The 15,265-nt window shown below is 41.8% G+C and overlaps 1 protein-coding gene across 1 annotated transcript in view; it reads right to left on the reverse strand.

Moving 5' to 3' along the window:
• The window catches only part of LOC126162808 (EF-hand domain-containing protein D2 homolog), a 274,450-nt gene that overhangs the window by 6,234 nt on the left and 252,951 nt on the right, over positions 1–15,265 (reverse strand). Inside the window, exon 3 of the mRNA XM_049919548.1 lies at positions 6,035–6,169. Coding sequence (XP_049775505.1) covers positions 6,035–6,169 — 135 coding nt within the window. The remainder of the gene's footprint in view (positions 1–6,034; positions 6,170–15,265) is intronic.

Genomic DNA, 15,265 nt, shown 5'->3' on the forward strand with positions numbered 1-15,265 from the left:
AACAGTCAACAAGCCACACTCACTAAAACAATAGAATTTTTAAAAGGTTACATTACTAGCTTCGACGCACTGAGTCGCTATTTTCAAATGTAATTACAAACTTGGAAAACTGCATTAGTAACTGCAACCACTTCTTTCAAATATTACGATAAATACATTCCAACCAGTAACTGAAGCAAAGGCAGCAGAAACGGGTCACAAGACTTCATGACACTTTTTGGTAGATAAGTCATTTCACACTTCATTGCAGTGTAGATTAGAACTGCATCGGGATGAAAGATACTACATCCTCTTGCATTATGTCCTGCAGTGATGCAAAGATCGTTTTGCAAACAAAGGCTCACACGTCGTAAGCAGGAAGCTCAAAACTAGAAAACAAGCCCCAAATGGAAGTGTGTCGTCTTTGTAAGATTTCTTTAGCAGAACACATTACGATTGCATGCTATGATTCTACGTAGTTTTGGGTTTACTGCATGTGTGAGCCTGTTTGCAAAATGATTGTTGCATCACTGCAGAACGTAACGCAAGAATAGGCCTACGTAATATCTTCCATCCCTGTGCAGTTTTCATCTACACTGCATTAAGTCGTGAAACGACTTATCAACCAAAAATTGTCATGTCTTGTGATCCGTTTCCGCTGCCTTTGTTTCAGTTTTAGTGTATTTTCGTAATATTTTACGACGACGACTCAGTGTGTCGAAACTATTAATGTAACCTATTAAAAATTTTATTGTTTTAGTGTCTGTGGCTTGACGACCATTTGTGGTGTCAAACGTTTTGAACAAATGTTACACATTAAAATTTTTAAATATATACAGAAAGTGAGAAGGGATATCTCTCGATGAAATGTACTTTTTCAAACAGTACTGTGTGTTTATCTAGTCGAAGTGAACTAGTAATGAAGAGTTACCGAAATGTACACAAAAGTTGAAATTATTTAATTTCAGTTTGATTATTAGCGCAATATCCAAAGACTGAGTGCAGTGAGGCGAACCATTGATGTTTAACAAAAGGGAGCAATCATAGCGTCACCCACTTTAAGCCAACGTCCGCCAAGTTAGTTTCCCCAAACATTAGATTCTTTTACTGTAGTGGTTTTATTTCATCCGACTTTAGATTTCCTATCACCAAAACCCTAAATTCTCTTGGGTGAACGCTGTGAGAAGGAAAGATCGGAAACGGTCCGAACATGTTCTTAGCATCTTCAGGAAGATGATACAGACGGAACATCAATTTCATCAGGGCTTATTATCAAGTTCGGTGTTCCCACCCCGCCAGGCGTGAAAGCTCGGGGAACAGCAGGTGGCCGACGCCAAGCCTATCGTGTTCTGACTATCGGTGCCGTATAGGTTCTTTTTATTTTTATTGTTCACGTTGGCTTTGCCTCAGTCCGTGGCCGGACATCCTGCGGTGAACGTCGGTTGCGATTAAACTGGTTGTTTAGCTTTCTACCATTCTGTGGTGAACCTTGTGCAGGTATGCGCATTTGCTTTCAATTTATCGTTCTTTATCCATAAAATAATTTTCAGCTTAATTACAAACAAATTATATTTTCATAAACATGTATGAAAACAGGCTTGAACGCAAGAAGAAATTCTTTTCTGCTGAAGGAAAAATTGTAGTAAGCATAAATTAAAATGCGTACCATCTCTACTTTCTTGTCTTGCCTTTTAATATCTTCGTTCATTGCATGCTTTGGATAAATATCATGTTCGATATCATAATTTTATTAGAGAATTTTCACTACATGTTGAATAAACTACTTTTTTTCTGTGAAATATTCTGAGAATATGTGACCAGGAACGTATGCAATGTTCTCGGCATTCTTTGTTCTCCACTTTATCTCTGACAATTAACTTTTTTTTTTCAGTTGAATACAAGGATGAAATTTCATCTCTTGATTTAACGGGACCTTCTCATTCTACCGGCTTAACCGGAAATAAAGGTGAAATATGAAACTTTGGCTGCTTTCTGTCCGACGTTCATTGCAGCATGCACGGACTGAGGCAAATCTGACCCGCACACTTAACAAAAAAATAGGTTAGGCGTGTCATAGACCACTTGTCGTTGCTCGAGCTACCACGCCTGCCGGGCTAGGGGCAACTAACCTGTTAAGTGAAATGCTGGATTGCGAAAGCAGCCTTTCATATTACATACTTCTGTTCATGGTTACTCGAAACGTGTAACAAAAACTAATACTAACGATGTGAAATGCATGTCTGATCCGATAATACAACTATTTAAAGCCCGGAAAAAACTTTTGAAAATGCCTTCCTGACAATGTGTTAGTCACGAAAGAACTAACATTTTCTATTAAAAACAACATCTGCGTGCACGCTACAGTAATTATGAACAAGAAGCAATCGTAAATGGTTGCCTGCTAATGTTTTTAGTCATCTATCATGGCGGCACCGACTTCAAAGCAACGCACAACATGAGTCTTCTAGGCCATCTCCTCTTATTATGCCGCCATCATGGGAATGCTATATTAAATACGAGGGTCGGAACTTTAATAGTGGCAACTATTTATTTACAGCTCGTACAAAATAGACTCGTGTTTCAAAGTTTTACTGACCTTCAAAGTAGTCACCAGCATTGTGTATAACCCGTTGCCAGCGATGTGGAAGTCGCAGGATACTCTTAGCAGTCCCACCTGTGTTGACAGTTCGAGCGGTGCTGTCTATTGCTCGACGAATTTCTAGCAGTTCTGAAGCGAATGCCGTGAAGTGTTTCTTTCAGTTTGGAAATCGAGTTGAATTTAAGAGGGCTTAAGTCACGGGAGTGCAGTAGGTGGTACAGCACTTGGCAGCCCCATAGGTCAAACAAATCAGTAACAGCTTGCACTGTACGTGCTTGAGCATTGTCCTGCAAAATGATGGTCAGGTCCTGCAGAAACTGTGTCTCTAAGCTGGTCGTAGGTTGTGTTCCAAAAATGAACAGCATAGAGACAGAAGTGATGACACTTTCTGCAAGACCTGACCATCATTTTGCAGCAGAATGCTCAAGCACGTACAGTGCAAGCTGTTACTGATTTGTTTGACCTATGGGGCTGCTATGTGCTATATCACCTACTGCACTCCCCTAACTTAAGCCCTCTTATGTTCAACTCCATTTCCAAGCTGAAGGAAACACTTCACGGCATTCGCTACAAATTCGTCGAACAATAGACCGCGCCGCTCGAACTGTCAACACAACTGGCACTGCTCAGAGCATCCTACGACTTCCACATCGGTAGCAACGGGCACAATACTGGTTACTACTTTGAAGGTCAGTAAAAATTTGAAACAGTTATTTTGTACGAGCTGTAAATAAATAGTTGCTACTATTAAAGTCCCAACCCTCGTATAATCGCTGGTTGTCCGAGAGACAAAGTTCATCCAAATATCTAACAAGAAGTCTCAATAAGTTAGCGCCTCTATTTTTTTAACAAGACGAACCTGCAAAAACAGTAAATGTGAAGAAGTAGTGGTACATGGTCGACGAAACGAATTTTAAAATACTGTCAGTCGGAACGAATTTTAACTACATAGACTGAAGCGGCGATTGAAAATTTGTGCCAAGGCCGGGAACTGAAGTCAGGTCTCCTACTTGCTAGGCAGGAGCCATCTTGGCACAGCAGTTCGCTCAACTGCACGGATTACTCTGGCACGCTTCCTCCCTTGAACCAATTCTCATTGACGCCTACTGTGCTTTAAATTCCTCCTTCCTCGGCTCTTCAGTCTATACAGGGTGTTCCATTGATCGTGACCGGGCCAAATATCTCACGAAATAAGAGTCTAACGAAAAAACTACAAAGAACGAAACTTGGCTAGCTTGATGGGGAAATCAGATGGCGCTATGGGTGGCCCGCTAGATTGCGCTACCATAGGTCAAACGGGTATCAACTGTGTTTTTTTTTTAAATAGGAACCCCCATTTTCTATTACATATTCGTGTAGTACGTAAAGAAATATGAATGTTTTAGTTGGACCACTTTTTTCGCTTTGTGATAGATAGCGCTGTAATAGTCACAGCATATGGCTCACAATTTTAGACAAACAGTTGCTAACAGATAGGTTTTTTAAATTAAAATACAGAACCTAGGTACGTTTGAACATTTTATTTCGTTTGTTCCAATGTGATACATGTACCTTTGTGAACTTAATTATTTCTGAGAGCGCATGCGGTTACAGCGTGATTACCTGTTAATACCACATTAATGCAATAAATGCTCAAAATGATGTCCGTCAACCTCAATGCATTTGGCAATACGTGTAATGACATTCCTCCCAACAGCGAGTAGTTCGCCTTCCGTAATGTTCGCACATGCATTGACAATGCGCTGGCGCATGTTGTCAGGCGTTGTCGGTGGATCACGATAGCAAATATCCTTCAACTTTTCCCACAGAAAGAAATCCGGGGACGTCAGATCCGGTGAACGTGCGGGCCACAGTATGGTGCTTCGACGACCAATCCACCTGTCATGAAATATGTTATCCAATACCGCTTCAACCGCACGCGAGCTATGTGCCGGACGTCAATCATGTTGGAAGTACATCGCCATTCTGTCATGCAGTGAAACATCTTTTAGTAACATCGGTAGAACATTACGTAGGAAATCAGCATACATTGCACCATTCAGACTGCCATCGATAAAATGGGGGCCAATTATCCTTCCTCCCATAATGCCGCACCATACATTAACCCGCAAAGGTCGATGATGTTCCACTTGTCGCAGCCATCGTGGATTTTCCGTTGCCCAATAGCGCATATTATGCCGGGTTACGTTACCGCTGTTGGTGACTGACGCTTCGTCGCTAAATAGAACGAGTGCAAAAAATCTGTCAACGTCCCGTAATTTCTCTTGTGCCCAGTGGCAGAACTGTACACGACGTTCAAAGTCGTCGTCATGCAATTCCTGGTGCACAGAAATATGGTACGGGTGCAATCGATGTTCTTGTAGCATTCTCAACACCGACGTTTTTGAGATTCCCGAATTCTAGCGCAATTTGTCTGCTACTGATGTGCGGATTAGCCGCGACAGCAGCTGAAACACCTACTTGGACATCATCATTTGTTGCAGGTCGTAGTTAACGTTTCAAATGTGGCTGAACACTTCCAGTTTCCTTAAATAACGTTAACTATCAGACGAACGGTCCGGACACTTGGATGATGTCGTCCAGGATACCGAGCAGCATACATAGCACACGCCCGTTGGACATTTTGATCACAACAGCCATACATCAACACGATATCGACCTTTTCCGCAATTGGTAAACGGTCCATTTTAACACGGGTAATGTATCACGAAGCAAATACCGTTCGCACTGGAGGAATGTTACGTGATACCACGTACTTATACGTTTGTGACTATTACAGTGCCATCTATCACAAAGCGAAAAAAGTGGTCCAACTAAGACATTCATATTTCTTTACGTACTACACGAATATGTAAAAAGAAACGGGGGTTCCTATTTTAAAAAAAAACGCAGGTGATATCCGTTTGACCTATGGCAGCGCCATCTAGCGGGCCAACCATAGCGCCATCTGGCTTCCCCCTTCAAGCTAGATGAGTTTCGTTCTTTGTAGTTTTTTCGTTTGATGCTTATTTCGTGAGATATTTGGCCCGGTCACTATCAATGGACCTCCCTGTATACATAAAATCATATCTGTATGAGACTAGTAATGTCTCTGTGTCATTTACAAATGAAAAGTCTTTGTGTCTTTTCATTTGTAATGGGAACGAAGTGTCAGCGCAAAGATGCTTATTTCGTGAGATATTTGGCCCGGTCACTATCAATGGACCTCCTTGTATACATAAAATCATATCTGTATGAGACTAGTAATGTCTCTGTGTCATTTACAAATGAAAAGTCTTTGTGTCTTTTCATTTGTAATGGGAACGAAGTGTCAGCGCAAAGTGAGATAAGAAGTCATAACACCCAGAATATTGCGCCATTAAATCTCTCTCAACTCAGTTGCAAAATGCTCAGAAAAAAAATGTGGCGAAGCTGCTGGCTGCGCGGGCAAACAGAGCAGAGACGTCGGCGGCTGACCTTGGCCTCGAAGAAGTCCTTGGCGCCGGTGACGCCCACCTCCTCCACGTTGATTTCTGTGAGGGCGGCCAGTCTGCCCAGGCCAGAGTCCTCTGCCAGCTCGCCCGCCGCCGCCTTGCGGAAGATCAGCAGGAACTGCAGGCAGACACGACACGTTGCAGCGTAAACAAAGAACTGCTCACATTGCACAGTATATTTATATGTGTGATATGTCTTCTGACAGAAACCGCACACGAAAATCCGAGGAGCGTTCTATAAGTAATTAAACATTTTTTTTCTGAAAGCAATATGGTTTTATTCAGGATTCCTATATACCATATTATTCCTCACTCTTTTGGTTTTGGAAACCTATTTTTCAACACAATCTCTGTTCAACGCGACAGCCTAACGCCACCTTACTGCTGGGGCCTATATACCCGCATGGTACGACTCTATTGGTCGATGTCGGAGCCAGAGTCCTGCCCCGTCAATAACCTCGCCATCATCCACGTACTGGTACCCGCGGAGTGTATCCTTCATCGGGCCAAACAGATGACAATCTGAAGGTGCGAAATAAGGGATGCAGGGTGGTTGAGGAAGAACAGCGCAAGAATTTTTGTGAGCTGCTCTCACGTGCACAGACTTGCTGTGTCATGGAGAAGGAGGAGGAGGAGCAGGAGATGCTGGTTTGCATTTCCTTAAGGTAGTATAAGGGTCGTTGAAAAAGAAACTAGCCGCAGTCTGGAACGCGTCAACTGGTGACAGGAGGGTAATATCGTGGCGTGTGTAACGAGGTGTGGTTCCGACCAGAGCGTGGATGTCCACAGCCCGTCGCTAGAGGGCACGTGTGCACGTCACGTGACTATACAGAGCTAGCAGCAGATTGCAAAAATCATCCAACGCTTCAGTTGCATTGCAAACAGTGACACAGAGGCGTCAAAAGAAGAGCAAAGAGGTGTTGCTCGTTTCCTGACAGGGGAAGGAGGAGGAGGAACGGACATTCATCGACGAATGTCACAAGTGTACGGCGAACACTTCATGTCCTTTGCAAGGGTCAAGGCGTGTCACAAGCGCTTCAGGGAAGGACGGGTGTCTTTAGCCGATGACGCACGGTCTGGAGCACCACATTGTATTACCGATGAGATCGTCCAGCTGGTGGATGCACTCATTACCCAAGACCGCCAAGTGACAGTGAAAGCCATAGCCCCCTTGGTTGTATTGAGCGTCAGAAGTGTTCACACCACTATGAAGGAACGACTGCACATGCGCGAAGTGTGTGCCCAATGGGTGCCCCACAGTCTTCAACGACACGCGGAAGCATGTCGAATGGGCCACTATCTGGCTCATCTATAGCGCATGCTCGGGATGGGAATACGTTCCTGGCACAAATGGTGGCTGGAGATGAGTCATCACTTCGAACCAGAATCAAAACGACAGACTCCAGTGAAGCATCCAGGGTTACCACCACCAAAAAACGCCAAGGCCATCCACACGAGTGCGGGAAAGATTATGCTGACGTTCTTCTTTGACCAAGATGGCCTGATTCCGATTCACTTCCTGCAGCACGAGACAACAGTGAATGCCCAGCGTTACTCGCAAACCTTGACCACCACCCTTCGCCAAGCGATCAAATCAACACGACCAGGCAATTTCACCCGTGAGGTCATTCTGCTCCACGACAATGCGAAGCCTCATACGGCCAACACAGTCGCGGCACTCCTGAAGAAATTCAAATGGGAGGTTCTCAGCCACCCTCCATACAGTCCGGGCCTCTCTCCCTGTGATTACTCCATTTTTGGTCCACTTTTTGCTCTGAGGGGGCAAACGATTCACCTCGGACGACGACGTCCAGCTGTACGTGCGGAACTGGGGAATTTTATGAGACAGCCATTCACCAACTTATGACACAGTGGGTCAGGTGCCTCAACAGCCAGAGTCAATACTTGTAACATACAGGTACTGGTTTCTGTAATTATGTCTCCAGCTCGTTTCTTTTTGAACGCCCCTTATACCACACAATTCAGAGCTGATCGTTGCACCATGAGAAGACATGAAACACAATAACCCCTTCAGAGTCCCAGACGACAGTCGCCATGGCTTTACTGGCTGAGGGTGCATCTTTGAACCTCTTTCGTGGGAGGAGACATGATGGGGCGCCACTCCACGAATCGCTGTTTTGTTTCCAGTTCCAAGTGATGAACCAGTGTTTCATCGCCTGTGACGATGTTCGACAAAAAATTGTCTCGGTCAGCCTTGTAATGCGGAAGCATACTGCACAATGGTCCTTTGTTGCTCTTTATGGTCTTCTTTTAGCCGGCGAGGAAACCTGTGGGCACACACACACACACACACACACACACACACACACACCCCTTTGAGTATTCCAATTGGTGGACGAGTGTGTCAGCACTATCAACAGAGACGCCGAGCTGAGCAGCGAGTTGTATGTTTGTGACAAACTCCTCGAATGAGAGTGTCCGCACGTTCCAAAATTGCAGGAGTCACAGCAGTGTGCGGGCGGCCGACACGCGGGACATCAGACGGGTTTGCGCGACCTTCTTGTCATTGTGACTGACATCTCGCCCAACGACTCGCCGTTCTTTTTTTCCACTGCCAGGTCTATGAATACCTGCGATAGTCTGGTTTTCTGCCAAAAGAACGTCAGTGATAGCTCTTTGCTTAAAACGTACCTCCATTACACACGCCATTTTAAAGGCTACAAACAGGGTTGCATTGGGACTTAATGAAACTCTAGGGGGCTGAAGCGAGAATATTCCACAGTGTCCCACAACATATTTCGCATTTAATTAAAACCCAGTGACTTGACGTAAACAGTTCACTCAGATAGCCGAAGTGGTTAAGGCGACCGCTCGCGCTAAGCAAGAAATCCGGGTTCGAGTCTTCGTCCAGAACAAATTTTCACTTGACACTGGATTTATTTGTGACCGACTACAGCTGATGTCGGAATTTCACTTTCATCATTATACGGTAATCCAGTATGACTGGTCTGAACGTTGACACAGACCGTTTCGCGGCCGAATGCGCATAATATTTTGCTAATTCGTAACGATCTGGGGTACTTTGTCTTACTAAAACAGTTATGCTATCTCGATAAGCTGCAATTCATTTTTATTAGTATAGTTCATACTAATTAGCGTTTATTCTTTCATTTACATCTTATATTTAAGTGTTGTGTTTAACACACTAACCGGAATTAATATAGTCTTACACATGACTGAAAACAGCCTGACAAAGTTCGGACAGTTTTTCAATTTCACGCCTGTGCATAGTATGTTGGTAGCACCTCGTCGCCTCGCCTGTTCGGCTGTGTAGCAGACAGTAAAGCTGTGCGGATATGCATAACGAAAAGGCGACGGGTCCCGCTCGTTTTGTCCACGACTGTACGTATCATACGGTGCAGGGCATAGAAACAAATGGATATTACTTATCTGAAAACATTACTTCCATGTTAAAACATCTTTGACCTGTCTGTGACGTGTCACCGCCGAAAAAACTTATTTCTGGTCATATAGACAAGTTGTCGCATCACTTGATACGAGTAAATATCTATTAAGTTAAATGCTTAACGTGTCTTTAATACACTTTCTTAATAGCCTCTTACAGGTATACATCGTAAAAATGCATACTCAGAGTGTAAATATAATCATATTAGACGCACAATAAAATTTTGATCTCGTAACGATCCAGTGGCTACAATATTATAAGGTTGTAATTCACTGACTTGTGGAGACTTACATGAAAGACATCACCCTTGTGTAACAACTTACACGACCTACGTGATGTGGCAGGACTTCCACGAAACTCAAACTGGAAGGTCCTAAGCCATAACTGCTCAATGACATTCTCTACACATTCCTAAAATGCTTATGAAGACCTCTGAGCCAAACATGGTAGGTTCTTTATATGTTTGCAAAATGGTACGTCAGTATGCTATATTGTATACCTAAACCATACACTGCAATATTACATGAATATTATTAATTACATATTAATGTAGTCATACTACAAATATGTAAAGATCTGAACCAAATATAATCAGTTCTGTAAACATTTTCAAGGTGACATATCTATGTATTCCTTTCCCAAATAATGTAATATGGGTTTCATCAAAACTTACCAGGAGTTATTAAAATTCTAAAATTACCATCTATTGCTGAAAAGTCATACATGGTGAAAGTCGTACGTTAAAAATAAGTTAAGCTATGTCGCTCAGCTAAAGACGTAATCCAGGTGCCTCAGAAAGAACTTTGGGGATTTGGACACACACACACACACACACACACACACACACACACACAGAGAGAGAGAGAGAGAGAGAGAGAGAGAGAGAGAGAGAGAGAGAGAGAGAGAGAGAGAGAGAGGGGGGGGGGCAGTGGAGGTAATTGTAGTCTGAGGAGAAGAGAGTGGGCGGGGGTGGGGGGGAGGGGTGTATAGTATATTGGTGTACTACCCAATGTACTTAAACGCACATAGTATTACAGATAAACACCCACTCATTTTGCCGGCCGGAGTGGCCGTGCGGTTCTAGGCGCTTCAGTCTGGAACCACGTGACCGCTACGGTCGCAGGTTCGAATCCTGCCTCGGGCATGGATGTGTGTGATGTCCTTAGCTTAGTTAGGTTTAAGTAGTTCTACGTTCTAGGGGACTGATGACCACAGCAGTTAAGTCCCATAGTGCTCAGAACCATTTGAACCACTCATTTTCAAACTGATGTTTAAACATAGCAAGTTATTCCGTGTTACCATAGATGCATTAAAATATGGAGCCGCGAGTGCTTCTGGTCCCTTAGTTGCAGGAGATTTTTTTGTTCTCCTTTCTTTCTTTAGTTTGAACACAGCTGACGCTCCTGTATCAGATACCGCCTGTGTTAGTGACTCAAGTCTGCCAGTAAAACGCTACAAATATTTATACGCACTGTAAACCTAAAGATTGTGTTCAAACGTCACACATTGCTTTTTGTTATTGCTGCAATGATTCTGTCCAAATTTCATTTCGTAATTTATCACAATTTCGAAGATAGAAAATTTTACCAAAAAATCATTCTGGTATTTCAAAACTGATCTTTTAAGAGCAGCAGATTAACTGTCACCATTATATGGAGCTATTATGAAAAGTTCAGCTCCTAAAAATCAATTAACTGCAATCGTTCATTTTATAACATTTATAATTTTTATTTGACGTAATATTGGAATCTTTTAAAATTAATTTTCTGTTGTATTTTGTTGTATGAGTGCGTGAGAGTGATTGAGAGATGACTAAGGGACATACGGTAATTCGAAATGTTTATTTTGTGAAGATCTATGTGAAATGCAAACATGCCAAACATTTCTGGGAGGAACCACGAGTCATGTGACATATGTCTGAGTGAGCATGCTTTTGTAAAAGTCAGCCAGGAAAGAAGTTAGGAACGGAATAAGTTTGTTACTTAATTTTGGAATTATTTCATACTTTATCTGGCTGGTGTAATAAACTGAAGTTTTGTTTACGTAAAATTACTTTCTAAATTGTGGCAGGATAACAGAGGATTTTGCTGTGAGAACCATCTAGAAAGAATGTTCTGATTGGCCACTCAGATCAACAGCCAATCAGAGTTGAGAGCTTCCCGTGCGGAGAGAGGGGTGCTATCTGTAAGTGAACACTGCCTAGGAAGTCGCTTCCGAACCAATGTACCGAATACATCACTTTAGATCGCGCTTCGAAAATAGTAAGTAAAATGAAGAATTAGAGACGTAAATTCGCTTCGGCTATCGCTAACAGAAAGCGCCTTGAGTGGGAAGCATTTTAGTGAACGTTTAAAGGAATACTACTGAATCGACCGAATGTTTAACACGCGTAGAGTTATGGACTAGTGACTGTTTAGATCGTAAATAATATTCGGGTCGAACTTGCAAAATTCTTTCTGCTTTCATGTGACCATGTGTAGCACATTTTTATAATTGTAAACTTGCCGGAACAAAGGTTCAAAGGCGTGTGAATTCTTAAGGGACCAAACCGCTGAGGTCATCAGTCCCTAGACTTACACACTACTTAAAATAACTTCAACTAACTTGTGCTAAGAACAAAACACACACACACACACACACACACACACACACACACACACACACACACACACACACACGCCCGTTGGAGGACTCGAACCTCCGGCGGGAAGGGCCGTGCAATCCGTGACATGGCGCCTCAAACCACGCGGCCTCTCTTCGCGGCCTTGCCGAGACACTATTAGTGCAGAAATGGATACGAACTTTATAGCCATTTCACGAGTCTTAGTGGCCATGAATAATGCATAGTACTTTAAACAACATGCTACACGAAGGTAGGACACGAACGTCAGATATTTATCATGAACTTTCAGGAACTGATTTTTAACAAGAGATTTGCTGCCTCTTTATGGCAGGTAGTAAGTGGTGATTTCTTTACGCTGCTTTGCACCACCGAGATAGCACCTGCTACCACAAAGTGAAGGGACAACATGCACACAAGAAGCCCGTCGAAGTGTGTGGATTGAACGGAGGTAATGTAACAATACGAAGACCGAAACCCGCCCCGCAATGTGATCTTAATACTTTCGCCAAGAAGAGATCTGAAGCGCACAGTCTGTTCCTTTACAAGATGACACCTTAGTATACTACAATGCACACGTGATCATATATTGTGCTATTACATAAATAACCACTATTATCCACTTTCCCATTGATGAGATCTTAATAATGCCAGTATGTCGAGCGCTGAAGCGTACATAACTTGTTCCATAAACGTTTTAAGTTCTTGTAACTACTTGTGTTACATTCATTTGACAAATGGTAAATAAAAAACGAATTACTATTATTAGTGAATTAATAAAAAATTAGTAAAAGTATTAGCAAGTACTTTAGGACATGCCTTATAGGCATGGTACAGTAGCAGTGACTTTAGATTGGGGGGAGGGGGGGGGGGGGGGCAAGGAGTCACAATGGTTAACTGTATAAGGTACTTAACCATATACAGTGCCATCCACACTTACACGTATTAAGTTACATATTACCACAAACCTAATATAGCCACAAAGTAGTACACTGCAGTGTTTTCTGTAGAAAGGGGGGCTTATACACATTCATCAAATGCCATACTAATTTAAGTATCATATTAATGGAAAATATAATACTAAGGTGGTGGTGAAGTCTTTTATGTAAGTCTCCACGAATCAGTGAATTACAATTTTATAATATTGCAAACAACGCGATCGTTGTGAAATCAAAATTTTATTGTTCATCTAAAATTGTTATATTTACACTCTGAGAATTGTTTGCTACAATTATGTAAGATGCAATTGTGAATGTATATTACAAGGACATGTTAAGCATTTAGTTAAATAAATATCCACCGTCCCTTTCCTGGTAATACCTCTGGTAAAGCAGAGATCATGTGACTATCAGAATGGTCCCGCTTTGCTACGATCTCTGTCATTATTTTGGGATATGTTAACGTCAGTTGATTAACAGAATTGACGAAAGCAGGTTACAGGAATATATTAGCTGTTAAATACGCCATACAGTGTGCTGGTGGTTTTTCATTGTGCGTAATGCTAGTCATATTACGTATCTTCGATATGTACTCGTATCCTGCAGTACAACTTGTCTATAAAACCAGAAATATGTTTTTTCGACGATGACATGTCACCGACAGGTCAGACATATTATAACATGTAAATAATGTTTTCAGATATGTAATAACCGCTTGTTTCTATGCCATACCCTGCACGATACGTATGCTTTACTAATTTTCATATTAACGTGCGCGTGAGACTGGCTATGAAGGAGAAATCATTATTGTGTAAAATAAATGATCAATTAACAATCAAATGGCGGAAATTTCTTTCAAAAATTCTGCATGTGGTCCCCCCACGAAGCGAAGATTATTGAATGTTTCAGTGGTATACAGGCATTTTGCAGAGCTTTGAGTATCACACTTCAAGGATGAAATCTGCTAACATGGAAAACGCCGCACAACGGGCAAAGTGCTTTGACCTGAAATGAGGGGATTTAGTCAACAATAAAGTGCATCTGATATGAAAGCAACGGCTGTTTCTGGGCATCCGAGTACCTCACAGTAGTACAGCCCCATGCAACATGCAGCTAACAACCGTTTGTAGAGATTATACAACGGGATTTAGGCCGAATGGAAATTAGTGTATGCTCTGAATGTAAGTTTCTCCGGCAGCTTCATTGACCACTTTTGGTATTTCCTTGGGTTGATAGTGTCTCAAGAGGGCCACTCAGCAATCGAGTTTTGTAATTTATTATATTAACGGTATGTGAAGTTCACAACTCTGAGAAAATCGACTCTGAAATTTTCCAAGCACTTAATTCACTTAGAATTAAGGTGGTTTTATCGACAGGTCATGTGGTTCACTCGGTAGCGCTGGAGAATCGTAATCGTTTAATCAGTGGATTGCTGGTTCGTATCTCAGTGTGGTCTTTTTTCCATTTTATTTTTCTCGTTTAATTCAAATACGTATGTAATTTATATATAAAATTCATCAAATATGTGCTAATTAATGCGTATCTATTCTTTTTTATGAACAATGCACGTCGTCTTGGTTCTCATTACATATTGCTTGGAAAATTCCAGTTTCCATTGCAAACATAAATCCTTGACTAACAATATTTTGTGGAAGATTGTTAACAAATTTGCTATTTTATCTAAACTACCTTTATTGACAATCTTTTATAAAATATTTCTAATAGGTTATCTTCCTATGTGATAAATATGGTTCGGATTGTTATTTATCACGAATTATTCGTATTTTGTCCTTTTTCAGTTTTAGTATTTTAAAAGCGGATATAGTAGTCTATGAAGTATGTTACGTGTGGTAAAGAAACGACTCATGAAACACAAGATCATAACGTTTAATCAGTTTAGTGACTAAGTTATCTTTGTAAAGTAATATCCGTCTTTTGTCCAGCACACTTATTTTGCCACTTCCTTCGTTACCTCTCCTCCTCCTGGCTATGATCAGTTAAGATTTAAGTATCAGTGTAAGTTTATATAAGCGACAATAATTATGTATTTTCGTTCGAGCATTGACTCATGTTCTATTATTTGATACAACTAGTCTCATTAATATGTTACTGACAGGTTTCCAAGCGAAAGTGTGGTGAGTCTTGTGTGAACGGAAATAACCGGCTTGCACGCTGTTTAGCCGCCACTGCGGCCATTTCACAGGAAATAACTCCTAATTGTAGTAATTA

The sequence above is a fragment of the Schistocerca cancellata genome, chromosome 2, assembly GCF_023864275.1.
Source record: "Schistocerca cancellata isolate TAMUIC-IGC-003103 chromosome 2, iqSchCanc2.1, whole genome shotgun sequence".
NCBI classification, from domain to species: domain Eukaryota; kingdom Metazoa; phylum Arthropoda; class Insecta; order Orthoptera; family Acrididae; genus Schistocerca; species Schistocerca cancellata.